General features: G+C 39.4%; 1 protein-coding gene across 1 annotated transcript; it reads left to right on the top strand.

Annotated features, from left to right (window-relative positions):
* The first annotated feature begins 6,073 nt into the window (after nucleotides 1-6,073).
* Nucleotides 6,074-12,672, top strand: dusp5 (dual specificity phosphatase 5). Its single transcript, XM_053493014.1, has 4 exons — nucleotides 6,074-6,550; nucleotides 7,701-7,816; nucleotides 9,262-9,481; nucleotides 11,556-12,672. The coding sequence occupies exons 1-4, from the start codon at nucleotides 6,187-6,189 to the stop codon at nucleotides 11,906-11,908; spliced, it is 1,053 nt and encodes a 350-aa protein (XP_053348989.1). The 5' UTR covers nucleotides 6,074-6,186; the 3' UTR covers nucleotides 11,909-12,672.
* Nucleotides 12,673-14,187: the final 1,515 nt, after the last annotated feature.

Genomic DNA, 14,187 nt, shown 5'->3' on the forward strand with positions numbered 1-14,187 from the left:
GAGAGAGAGAGTGTGTGTATGAAAAGTAATTTAGGCGCCATCACAGATTTAATGACTGGTTCATGCAGCGAGAGATATCATTCTGTAATGTCAATCTTCCCTGAAAAAACGACATAAATAAAGAAATGCGCTACCATCAATGTAATGGAAATGATAATGATGGAAGAGGAGGATGAGGTCACCGTTCGACCTGAATCATCACCCGCAATCGAACAATGGCTCTCGTGTTTATACACACACAGTCACTGGAGAACATTTAAATGCTCCAGACTGATGTTTTTAACATATGTGCTTATTGTCTAGTTCCACACACACACACACACATACATATACATATACACACATTTGTCTAAGTATCATTGTGGGGACCGGTCAAATGTCAAGGGTCAAACCTGTCCCATATTTCTGTCCTTGTAGGGACATAAGGTCCTCACTAAAAAAATAAAATACCCCCTCCCCCACCCACATACACTTGTCTTCTTCTCCTTGTGTGGACCTTTCCTTAATGTTATGAAACATCTAAACCTGACTCCAACCTTGTGAGGACCGGCCAAATGTCAAAGGTCAGACTTGTCAGATACTTTTGTCCTTGTAGAGACATTAGGTCAATAATAATATTTAAAAAAACAAAAACAAATGCCCCCTGACCCCCCCCCCCCCACACACACACACACACACACGCACACTTGTCTTACAGTCCTTACGAGGACCGTGCATTAATAGTATAATAAACCCAAACCTGAATCAATTTTTATGGGGACCATCGCAATGTCATGCATCAAGCCTGTCCGAAATTTTGTCCTTGTAGGTACATTAGGTCTCTAATATTTAAAAAACTATTTTCCCCTTTCCACATACTCACACATATACTTGTCCGACTATCCTTGCGAGGACCTTGCATTAATGTTATAATAGACTCTGTCCTCATGGGGACCATCCAAAATGTCAAAGGTCAAACCTGTCAGATATTTCTGTCCTTTAGAAGGTGGTTTAAAACCTGCCTGGCCACACACACACACACACACACACACACACACAATCAGAAATCAGTAACTTTCAATGACAATAAGGAACTAAGAAAGGAATTAAAGGACAGTTACGAGTCTGTTTAAATGCCATTCACATGTAACAGAATGAAAAGCCAAAAGGGTCATTATTGGGATTTTCTGCGGTCTGTCTCCAGGGGAAGTGATCGAACCACAGGCCTCTAACATACTGTATGCAAAATATGCCGTAGGCATCTCAAAGAGGCTTTCTCACACACTTCCACTTTCTCCACACTGTAACCTTTGCGAGAGGTATAATTTCTGATTGGTGCGCTATAATAGGAAAATAGTCAGTGATGGCGTGATGGAGTTACTTGTTACCACGGAAAACAACTTTTTAACTTTGTCTTATTCCTACAGTAAATGTTGAACTGGAGACTCCTTCCAGACTCTCTTTCATATACACGTACATGTGTGTTTGTGTTTGAGTGTATGTAGCCTATATGTATGTTGTGGGGGGGGGGGATTCATATGTGAATCCCAGCACATTCTTTTTAATATCTAGTTCTACCCTGTCAGTATACTACCCGGTACACACACACAAACGCATGGCCATCACGTTGAGCCGCGGATGGAAATGGTAAGCTGTGTGTGAGTGTGTTTCTAAGACGGGTGACACAGAGATGATCAGTAAACAGAGTCAGAGTGTTGGTGTTGTGAGTCAAGGCTAACTGTGGAACATTTTGTGTGTCTGTGTGGTTGTGTGTTCCTTAAACAAGTGTCACAAACAGACTTCCTACACTGTAGAAAAGCAAGAAATTCAGTTGTTTTTTTTGAATGAGTTTTGGCACTTTCAGCTTTTTGGCACATGTAACTACTATCAAGCTTTAGAGCAGCCCAATATTTCATCCAGTTTGTTTGAATTACAGGAAAAACACTCACACACACACACACGCTGTAATGTTAAATGACTGTCTCGAATCCTTACAAGGCTACATTCCATATGCATTAGATGTGCTGTGTTTGGGTGTGTTCACGTGTTTTCTATTAAAACGTGTGTTATCATCTTTTTCATTCCAAGCGCTCAGCTGGAGTTGGTGACTACATCCATTATTACCGTCATTCCATCAGCATCATTGGAATGTTTTCAGACTCAACAAATTTTATTCAAATCTTTAAAAAAAAAAGTTTTTTTTAAGAATTTTAAGATTTTAGAAAGACACAAAAGACACAATCCTAGAATCGGAAATAAGTACAAATGGTAAGCATTAGTTATAATAATTCTCGGATTAATTAGTTTTAATTTCAAATACTAAATAAATACTAGAAATACTAAAACCATAGTAGGCAATCCTAGGTAAATGTATCCATATGTTTCAAATATTTTACTAGCTAAGATATCGTTTATATCATCTTTGTAAAACTGCCTGATCCAGTTTTAAGATTATAGGCTTTTCTTCAGCAGCAGCTAGGTTTAAGTTGATTACCGTGTTATTACAAAATTGATTTTTGTTGGTAAAAGCTACTTTAAATCTAGTTCTAGTATATGTTTATGTGCAGGTAAAGTTTGGGGTGCTCAGTCCGTTTGTTTGTTTTTATATAGTTGCACTTTTATTTCTAATTCTAATTTAAATTCAGTTTTAGCTGTGGAGCTGTTTTATGACTAATCCAACATCCTTGGGACTAGCAAAATGTTCAACATATCAATAAAAGTTCATAAATAAAAATTAAACAAATTATATGGTTAAATATTAAAACTGGACTTAAAACTATTTTAAAGCACAATAAATATTGATTAATGCATCTGTTTTTTTTATGTTTTTGCTAGTGCTAAGTTTTGCACATTAACAAGTAAAGTTTTACAGTTTAGTGCATTATTTATTTTAGTTTACAATAAGAAATTTTGTAGTTGTACTTTTTAGAATAACGCTAATATTTCTATTAAAATGCCAGAAATGGTCTCCTGCTGCATTTAACAAATGAATGAATGTACAGAAACTGTAATTCTGTGTTATAAGGTTTTCTTTTCCTAGCTTGCGCATCTCTATGATAACCACATCATGTTTGTTGATTGTTGTGTGTTTAATTAGCACTGTAAGTGATAGCAGGAAGTGCGGTCTATGGTAGTCACTGTGACTTTGATTGAGGAAGCAGTGGAGTAGATTTTATCTACCAATTTACATAGGTTTCCTGTTTAATCACAACAATTTACTCTTCCCATGAAATTCTCCCGTACAAGAGTTTCTTCTTAATATGTTGATGTGCATGAACACATTTTGAGGAGAGCACTAATCAAGTGTAAATGTGTGTGTTTGTGGAGATGTGTCTATGCTATATGCGCCGTTTTTTGAGATGACCGCAGAATTGCTCTCTGGAATCCAGGAAGCACCTGCGCTATTGTGCGATCATCTTTATTTAAAGGTTTTGCATTCATTTCAGGAAGCCACCGCACACACACAGCATGGGACAGGCCAGAGCAGATCAGGTCAGATCACATGATGGGTGATAATAGCCCTGGATACAGTGGGGGAACTCCCGGCCTCACTTTACAGCAGGAAGGCTCAATGTGTACTTATGGAACATTTTGACTAATGTGGAACATCTACTGTTAGCTAGAAATCATATGCTCTTGCTGACACATTGTTAGGTTAATTGTGTCAGCCGTCACCTGGTTATTTGCAAACCTAGAGTGTGAACACACAACCCTTCTGGTTACTAGATGGATTTAAGAATCGAGAAATTCAAATTTTCTAATGAGTTTAATTTTTTCCTTCTGATTCACAATGTTGTGCAATCTTTGACTTTACTGTTTATGATGTTCAATCCTGTCAATCAAGCGTGCTAATTAGAGAATCACGCCCTGCCCAGACCTTATATACAGTAGTTAATTTTAAAGCATTTTAAATACAGCATTTAAATTTCACATTCAGAGCATTTTTTTTTTTTTACATAAAAATTTTTGCACCAAATTGTGTGACAGTTCGTAAAAACATTAACACATTTGTTGAGATGTACTGTAAATGCCACACCTTTGATGTGCTCAAAAATTAGCAGTAGTGATGATTGCATCGTGTGCATTGTGTATATTTATAAGAAGAGACATAAACTATCCATTCTAAGGCTTCGATGAGATGCTGGTTTGGTTTCGATCGGGTGTATGTGTGTATGTGTGTTTCCCTAGAGCTCTGTGATGTCATCGGCCGAGAGCTTACACAGAGGCCATATGGCTGACTGCATGCTGCTCTAATCCAATCACATCCTGCTCTTCCTGTTACACACACACACACACACACAGAGCGCTTGCAGGCATTCTCGAGGCATTCATATGAATTCATGCTGACACTCATACACATACACACACTCATTTTCATTAACAGTCACCTGTACACACATACAACAACATAAATCTTTCCTTGCCAACCCTGGAGTTCACACCTTGTGTACCTATGGAAAGAAACAGGTGAAAGGTCCTCTCTATCCAGGCGTATCACTGTAAGACATGGAAAGAAACACAAGTTAGGACTGTGCTGAGACCCTTGAGCTATTTTTATATATTTATTAATTTATTTTCAGCTTTCTTTCATGCCTTTGGCAACAGTGAACTCGAGCGAGCTGAAGTGACGTGTATATAATCGGATTAGCTCTTAAGGGATTAAACGACGAGTCAATGTGGGGCAGGTGGACGTCAAGAGGAAGAAAAACTTCCAGCGTTCCTCCTGAGCAGTGAAAGCCCCTGTGATATACTCTACCACATGGTGAATCATTCACCTACTTAACTGGAAATTTGTGATGAATTTAAAGTGAAAGTGTGTTGAATTCCCTGAAACAATTCTTCGTCCTTAAGGATGTTAACTGAAACAGTAAAGGGAGGGGGAAGAAAAAAAAAATGCTAAATATTCATAAACGCAGCTGGCACTTAAAGGACTGACTCATATTCATAACTCATAGTATCTGTCCAAGGTTGCCAGGTTGATAAAATTGAAACTGTGCATATATTACAGCCTAGGGCAATAGGCCTATATAAGAGGAATCTGATACTGTACTGTTATACTGGTGAGATATAGAAAAATATACAGAATATCAGCTGTTAAAGTGGAAATTAAAGCATATAGAGGGAGAGACAAACAGAAAGAGACACAGAGGGAGAGAGAGTCCAATTTAACATCACCATTGTTCATGATAGTTGTTGTTATTAATATTGATGGGTGTTTTTTGTTGTGTTTGCTTTTTATTGTTATTACCTACTATGTTATTCTTTGATATTTAATATGTTTATACTATTTATATATGTTCATAAATTCAATTCAGATAGATGCTATTTATAATGTAATCAAACTTTTATAATTGCTTTAGTAACAAAGCATCTAATTATTTTTTCATTAATATTTATGCCAATAAAGCCATACTGAACTGAAGAGAGAGAGAGAGAGAGACAAAGACAGAGAGAAAGACACAGATACACAGATAGAACGAGAAAAAGAGAGAGACACAAAGGGAGACAGAGACAGACAGTGAGAGTCAAAAGTCTCGAATGGAAGACGAATGTAAATATTGGAAACGCCAATAAAGCACTTTTGACTCCTTGAATTAAGAGCCAGAGCGAGAAAGAGGGAGACTGAGACAAACAGAGACGGTAAGACAGACAGAGACACGGATAGAGAGACACAAAAAGAGACAGAGAGACATACAGAGATAAACAGAGAGTGACAAATGTCTATACTCTTTAATTTAATATACAGTTATTTATTAGTATTTATTTATATATGTATAAATAATTATAAATAATATATATAATTTATTATACTATTGGGTTTTTTTTTTTTACTCCTGTTATTTTCTTGTAAGTCATTTTTAAGCTCTATTTTTCAAGCACATTTAAAATCTTTGAATTGAGAGACAGAGGCAGAGAGACACAGAGACAGAGAGACAGAGACAGGGGGAATCCTGCGAGCCAGGCAACGTTGTGAAAAACAAAGGGGTGTGTCTACGCGCTGAGTGGGCGGAGTCGAATCAGCTGCTCTGTTTGTCGGTGTTCATATATGGTCCGTGACGTGGCGCGCCGGAGGTTCCGTTGACATAAAAACGCGGCAGCGCGGAATCCCCTGAACGGAAATGTAGCGCTTCGCCTCGCGCACAACATCACACGCTCGGAACCTCGTAGTAATAATACTAACCAGTAATAACCAGTAATAGTAAAAACATGAAGGTGTCGAGTATAGACAGCCGGCACCTGAAGAAGCTCCTGCGCGCGGAGAGCGGGAAGTGCCTCGTGCTGGACTGCAGGCCGTACCTGTCGTTCTCCAGCTCGTGCGTGCGCGGCTCGGTCAACGTCAACCTCAACTCGGTGGTGGTGCGGCGCGCGCGCGGTGACCCGGTGCCGCTGCGCTTCGTCGTGCCGGATGAGCGCGCGCTGTTCCGGCTGCGCGAGGGCAGCGTGTCGGTGGTGGTGGCGCTGGACCAGGGCACGCGCCACCTGCACAAGCTCAAGAAGGACAGCGTCGCGCGCCTCGCCATCCACAGCCTCGCGCACCTCTCCAGCTGCGCCAACATCTGCTTCCTCAAAGGTGAGCGTCTCAGTAATCTCTCTCGCACACACACACACACACACACACACACACACACACACACACACGGATATATATATATATAAATAAACGTTTTTTTTTAGGTTTATAGATATTATTCTGCCTCCATAACCTCTATGTACTATACACACTGTCCTGTCTATTGTTTCCTCCTGAGTATTTATTTTACACAGTGTTTATTCTAAGTATTTATTTCTCTGTGCTCTAGGTATTTATTTTTAAGAATATTTGGATTTTTTTTTAAATTTATTATTGAGTTAATTTTTTTTTCAGTTTTCCTGGTTATTTATTATCCTGAGTGTTTGTTTTGATTTGTATTTAGTGTATTTAATTATTTTCATGACAGTTTATTTACATATTTTGATGGGTATTTATTATTCTCTGTAAGTATTTTCCTCAATAAGTATTATCTTAGATACTAAACATTTATTTGCACTCTGTATATCTTCTTCTGAATGTTTCCTTTATTGAGGGTTGGTATTTTTTTTGGTTTTTTTTACTGAGTATTTCCTGTCCATTTTTCACTCATCTCACACTGTCCCGAGCATTTACTGGAACTGAGCTTGACGTAGTCAGACTATATTTAGAGTGCAAATCAACACGGGCCAATCCAGGGGAAAAAATAACTTTGATAAAACTGACTTAGATAGAAAATATACCCTCCTCCATATACACTATTGTATTCAGTAACAAGTAAATATAGCACCAGTTTTGTCGAGTGCTCGTGCGCATGAGCACTGTTTCAGCACACGGTTTCACAGACGTTAGCTGTGCGTCAAAGCAAAGATGAGTCAGTGTTTAAAAAAAAAAAAAAACTGTCACACAGTAGGCAGAGAGATAGCAGTTTTACTCAAACCGAATCTGTGTGTAGAGAAACAGACAAAAAAGAAAAATATTTTTACGAATGATCGATGCACACAGTGGAAACACTCCAGCAAGTAATAACCTTTAATTAAGCACAGAAGAGTTATTTTGCCTCTTCAGATCTGACTGGCGTGTGAGCCGGTGCGAGGTGCGCCTCGCCAGGGTCTCAGAAAAGCCTTATCCACTCTGTGCTTGATAGTAAAGTGCTCTGCGACTCAACAGTCCTTGAAAACAGATGCTTTAAACCTTTTTTTTTTCTTCACAGGAGGCTATGAAAGCTTCCACGCGCACTACCCCGAGCTGTGCACTGAGGCCAAGCCGGCTCAGCAGCGAAGCACTCCGGACGTGGCAGAAGTGCAGCCCGGGACAGATTACACTCAGGTAAAGCCCTACTGTTACCCCTCTCTAAGAGAAAGAAATGCACTTTTGTTATTAAATATTAATATAAAATCAAACTACAGTTTTAGAGAACTTCACAGATTACACATGCGTGACAAATGACCAGAGATAATAAAATGCATAGTAATAATAATAATAATAATTATAAGTTATGTAAATAGGTATATTTATATATAGGTATATAGGTATATAATGATCTGGAATTTATGCAGGATTTGTTATCATCATGCAAATGAGAACACACTATTGGCTTTGCACTTGTTTTATTATACGAATGAGAGCACAACAACTAACTACCAATTTCATAGATTATGAAAATGTGATCAGGCGACTAATCCCCATATCATGCAAATGCGATCAAGCTGTTACCTACAAACTCCCTACATTATGCAGATGAGATCCGACTATTGCCTATAGACTAACCATGTTTTGCAAACAAGATCAAGTTATTCGCTTCTAATTCTCACAATTATTGCCAAAAAGAACACACAATAAGCTACACAATTTGCATATCATTTGCAAAAGTGATGCAATTTAAGATACAAACCTTCTTACATTATGCAAATGAAATTATGACAACAGCCACCAATTTTCTAGATTAAAATGACATGCTCGCTCCATCATGCGAGTTTAAATCCCGGGTGATGCTGTAGCCTCCCACAGCCGGGGGCCTGGAGAGAGAGCTGATTGGCCGAGCTCTAGAAGTGGAAGGAGCGGATAGCGCTGTCCTTCAAGTGTGTTACACCTCAACCAACATGTGAGCGAGCAGTTTGAAAAGATGCGATCGGCGAAAACACATGATATCTTTCGCCCCTCCCCTGATTGGAAGTTGTAGCCTTGATGGGGGAGTGCTGTAATGACGGGTGGGAATTGGCTATAACGAAATTAGGAAGAAAATGGGGGAAAAAGGTCAAGGTATTGGTTACTAATCCCCATGTCATAAAAATAAGATCATACTATTAAGTATAATATAGGTATAGGCAAATAAGGTCACACTACTGCATACAAAATAAATGCTACTCCGTTGGCTTCTCATTTGTATTTGACTTTATTTTTCTTGCTATGAAAGTCACGTTAACGCTGGTATTTTTAGTGTTGTGCCATTTTATTCAATATGGCAGTGATGTTCACCGTGGTGCTCTGGGCAAAGGCCTGACTTTATTTCAAAGACTCCCGACTGACATCAGACGCCCGTTTTTATCTCTGACCTTTGGTCTCGACTCGGATGAGTCAATAATAAAATTAGGACAGACGTCCTCACGTTTTATCTCGACGTTTTAAGCTGAACCCGATCCTCTTCGTTCACTCACTTGGTTTGACTGGTTCTTCGGTCTATTGAATGAAGCCATTCAAATCATTCAGAAGCTGAGTAGAATCGGGTCAAGCTGACTCACCTTACTTATGACTGATCTTTTTTCGTCTTTTAGGACGGTCCGGTGGAACTGCTGCCCTTCCTGTATCTGGGCAGCGCTCACCACGCACGCCGGAACGATTGTCTAAGCGAGCTGCGGATCACGGCGCTGTTGAACGTGTCGCGGCGGGACTGGCAGTGTGACGGAGGGCCACAGCGCTACAAATGCATCGCAGTAGAGGACAGTCACACGGCCGATATCAGCTCGCACTTCCAGGAGGCCTTCGACTTCATCGGTGAGCGCACACACAAGTCTTCTTAGACACTGATGCCCCATTGACCTGGGCCAGCTCGTTCAACCGATCAAAGTTACAGCATTTATTAATTAATTTAAAAGAAATTCCACAATTATCACTGATATTCATTTCATTTCACTTAGCTTGTAATTTAATTTAATTTACGTTCGGAAAAAAACTGGTAAATTTCTGTATTTTCTACAGTTTTGAGCCTAATGCTAACTAAACTAAGAAAAATGTTTAAGTTTTTGTGACACCGAATATCATTATGTGTTTATCTATAGGCTACAGAAAATGTATGAATTCCTTTTCTATGGAATTGAGACCAAAAAAAATAAACAATCTAAAGATAGAGCATTGATAGAGATTTGGGCAAGTTATAAATGAAGCCTGCCCTCGCCCTGACTGGCTCATGCTGCAGCTAAAAACGAGCTCGTCTTGCGTAAAAGCTGACGCTCTTGCTCTCCTTCTCTACGAGGAGAATAACCTTCGGCGCTTCCTGCCAGAGACAGAAAAGGAAAAAGAGGAAATAAGGAACCTGCCGATTTGAGTCATGGTTGCATGAGCTTGATGACGACGGGTGTGACCGGTGTGTCAGAGCATGAGTAGCGCTTTAATAACAGGAGTTTTAGGGTGTGGGTGTGAGCCTGTGTGCCTGTGCATGTGTGTATGTGTGTGTGTGTGTGTGTGTGTAGGTTGGGTGTGGTGAGCAGCTCCTTCACGAAATGCCTGCAGGTTGTCATTTCACACCTCACAGGAATGACCCGTGAATCATTTCCCAAACACGTAAACACTGATAGCGTCCTAATCAAAGTGTTTACTGGACTATTTAAAGCACTAATTAACTCCTCCGTCCTGTTGTTCAAAACTTCAAAAGCGTGACGTCGTCAGAGATTCCTTCTATAAACTTTATATATGCACGTACTTATGAACGTCGTCATCGTATTAACACTCACACAGGTTTTTATTGGGGTTGATGTTCTTAGATCACGGTACGTGTCAAGTCCCTGCGTGCGCTCGTACTTTAGATTAGATTAGAAATGTGCAAATGTCATTCAAGCGATGTAAGGATGTAAGACCGCTGTTGCTAAGTGACAATCGACACTCAGCGTAAACCCGCTAATGCTCGTAGCTACAAATTTTACTATACATGCTGTAGGAAAAGGTCTTTTTAGACGCAACACAAAGGTATAAATACAGCGAAAATCAGCTATAATTGTCAGAAATATGAACATTTACCTCAGATGTGTCGACGAATCACTCATAAATGACTCAGTGTGACTAAAATGACGCTGTAATTACATTTAGCATTGATGGCTAACCTACGCTCTGTGGGCTTGGCCTTATTGACAAATGCAGACATTATGGCAGAAAAAAACTGGTCTTGTATACAACAAAGAATTATACTGGGTGAATACACAGGTCCGTTTAAAGGTGGTTATGAAGCCGTGTGTGTGTGTGTGTGTGTGTGTGTGTGTGTGTGCGCAGATGCAGATGGCCTACTGGGCTTTGATGATTCACTCGAGCAGGTTTTGTTTGGATTAGATAGACAGTCGGAGATTCACACACACACTTTCCCTTTACACCCACTCCACGCTGTATGTGTGTGTGTGTGTGTGTGTGTGTGTGTGTGTGTGTGTGTGTGTGTGTGTGTGTATGAGATGGTGGATTAGACTCTTAAGTCCTGATTAGTGAATGACCTGTAAAAGTCCCCTGTGTGTGTGTGTGTGTGTGTGTGTGTGATTTATCTGAGTAAAGCTAGACATAATCTTATGAGTCAGACTAAACATAAGCCACTTTTCTTAGTGGGGGAAAAAGAGAGAATGAAAATATCTGACATTTAAATAGACAAAGAGAGAACGCAGAAATCTGACCAAAAGACGAATGAAGCTGTGAGCTATTTATGGGAAACCTTCTACTTAAATTTTTTTTTTTAAAATCATCCCACTTTCAGTTAAAATTGCCATTTACACTTTTACAATCTGGCATTCATCTCAGATGTTTGAAGCTCTTGGGCGAAGGTCGTTTGAAGGTCATATCTAAAACGCTCTCGTGTTTTCTTTTCGTTTTCCAGACGAGGTGAGGCGAGAAGGCGGAAAGGTGCTGGTGCATTGTGAGGCAGGCATTTCCCGCTCACCCACCATCTGCATGGCGTACCTGATGAAGACGCAGAGGCTGCGTCTGGAGGAGGCGTTCGACGCCGTGAGGCAGCGACGCGCCGTCGTCTCGCCCAACTTCAGCTTCATGGGCCAGCTGCTCCAGTTCGAGAATGAGGTCATGGCGTCCGCAACGGACAGCAATATCGAGAACAAAGACGACGGACGCGCGAGCGACGAGTTCACGAACAATAAGAGCTTCGAGTCATCCGTTTTCTCCTTCCCTACCTCCTTCCTGTCGCCCATTAAACTCAGTCCCCTGACTACTTGAAATCTAAAGGAATAATAAAGGCAATACTTGGCGCAGCGAAGATGAAATTTCTGCACAATCTTGTCTGCAGGATAGTTTCACCAGGAAAAATGTAGCGGAATTTTTTTTTTCTAATTTTGCGCACAGTACTTTTCGCTTGCTCAGTAGCTAGGACAGTAACTAGCCAACGTTCTGACTCGTTATCGTGCGAAATGATTGGCTGTTGGTAATGGTAATTAGCTACCTAATAAACAAGCAAAAGTAAAGGGTTAAAGTCATCACCTATAGTAGTTTGCTACATAAACAATGTAAAAAACAGCAAATACATTTAAACGATGGCGTAAGTCTACCTTTTTTTTAAGGGGGGGTGAGGGGTCATTTTGGCCTGTGAAGGCTTCTGGGTAAGACTTCTTCCTGAAGTCTGCACTGATGTTCACTCGAACTCCCTGGCCTCCAAGGGCCAAGCTAATGAACAGTATTTAATCTGATAAAGCACTGGAAAGGCTGTTAGAATGCCGTCAGGGATTCGGCGGCAAACGAGTCGAGAAGTACTCGGCGTCTGATTGTGTTTAAACGACTGCATGGAAGTGAGTGTTGTTTTTTGTGTCTGCCTTAGAACACACTGCAATACAAGCCTTAGTTTAATAATCATTCATGCCTACTTGTGAACCACGCTAAGGCTTTTAAGATTAATTTATTGACTTTTTTTAAAAAACAAACACTTGTTTTCTTTTTTTCATTTTTACCAAGTGTGAATCTGTTAATAAATGTTTTATACAAGTGAAGATTTGTGATTCTTTTTGCCTACCTTGTTGTACCATGCCCTTCCACCTCATGACACTAAATCATTTCCTGATGTTAAGCAATCTGAGGTAGTGAGTCAAGTAGAACTGTTTCTTAACCATCAGTCTGTATTAAAAGTCTTACAAAAATGTTAAGAAATGTTCCAAATGCTAGGGAGTCTGTTCTAACACTGTGTTTTAATTTACGTGTGTCTGGTTAGCACACGTTCACCTTCCTGGTGACTCTGTCAGACTTTGACTTAACATCCTGTTTATAATTCATGTTGATGATAGATAGATGGAAAGAGTTCTTCATTAATCCCAAAAAGGAAATTTTAAACGTTACAGCAACCAGTTAACTGATTGTTAGGGACGGGAATCACCAGGGACTTCCCGATATGATATTATCACAATACGGGTGCTGATTCGATTTGTATTGCGATTCTGTTCGCATCATGATTTTATAAACATTCTGATAAGATATTAAACTTTTTTATAAGTCTACACAAACTTTGCAAATAATTCGTTCCTGCCACACAGGATGTGTGTGAATAGTTTTGAGTGTACCACCTGCAGGATTATATCGAAGAACTTCAACATTTTACCACTTCAAATACGAACATACTGTATATAAATACTGATTATACAACAAGACATCACACAAACAGGGTGTAGAAGAATATTAAAGGCTAGGTTCAAATAAACACTATAAGAAAGAGGGTAAACGTTATTAACAGGAAAAATATATACATTGTTTACAACCCACAGTCATGTGATTGTCTAAGAAATGAGGTAAAATGTTTTATAATAAGAATAATATAGTGTTCCTATGTACATGATGATTGTATTTACAGGATACTTAAATAACTGTATGTAATGTGCACCAGGTATGGATAAGTACATGAGCATATCAGTGCAATCAGGTGGAAAACCTAAGAGACTGTAGACTGTAGTGTGTTCATGGGATCTTAAGAGATTTACAGTATAGTAAGAGAATACAGAACAGAATTTATATAAACACCAAGTGAAGAATTAGTTAGTAGGTTGTTCTAAAACCAGTATGTTCATAGTGAAAGGACGTAATCCTAATAAACTCATTTGGTAATTAGATCTTAGGTATCAAAATGACCATCACATCATCATCATCATCAAAAAAAGTAAGGAACTTCTTTAAATTGTGGGAAAACAACAATTAATGGCGACTTTTTTGTTGTTGTAAATGAACAAGCAATTATTTCTCGACGTTTTTGGCCTAGTTCGAGCGACTTACTGTATACCTCAGTCAGATATGGATGCGATAAAATACATAAAAATGACACAAATCTTTCCATTTGATCAAGAAACATGTTTTGGTTCAGTAAAGTCTATAGTGTTTTTTGTACAGGAGTTCACCGTATATAGGACAAAAAAACTAATGTTGACCTGGTTAAGGAATTTATCACGTATCTGTCGCACAAGCAGCTTCGTAACAAAATAAGATGCAACAGTGACCCCTGTTGTGACTCTGAGAATTGTAAA

The sequence above is a fragment of the Clarias gariepinus genome, chromosome 3 (genome assembly GCF_024256425.1).
Source record: "Clarias gariepinus isolate MV-2021 ecotype Netherlands chromosome 3, CGAR_prim_01v2, whole genome shotgun sequence".
Lineage (NCBI taxonomy): Eukaryota > Metazoa > Chordata > Actinopteri > Siluriformes > Clariidae > Clarias > Clarias gariepinus.

Excerpts from the sequence above, each read along its gene's own strand:
- dusp5 (XM_053493014.1), top strand. The coding sequence starts at position 6,187 with ATGAAGGTGTCGAGTATAGACAGCCGGCACCTGAAGAAGCTCCTGCGC. Across the intron at positions 6,551-7,700 it reads CAACATCTGCTTCCTCAAAG|GAGGCTATGAAAGCTTCCAC; the intron begins GTGAGCGTCTCA and ends TTTTCTTCACAG. Across the intron at positions 9,482-11,555 it reads GGAGGCCTTCGACTTCATCG|ACGAGGTGAGGCGAGAAGGC; the intron begins GTGAGCGCACAC and ends TTCGTTTTCCAG.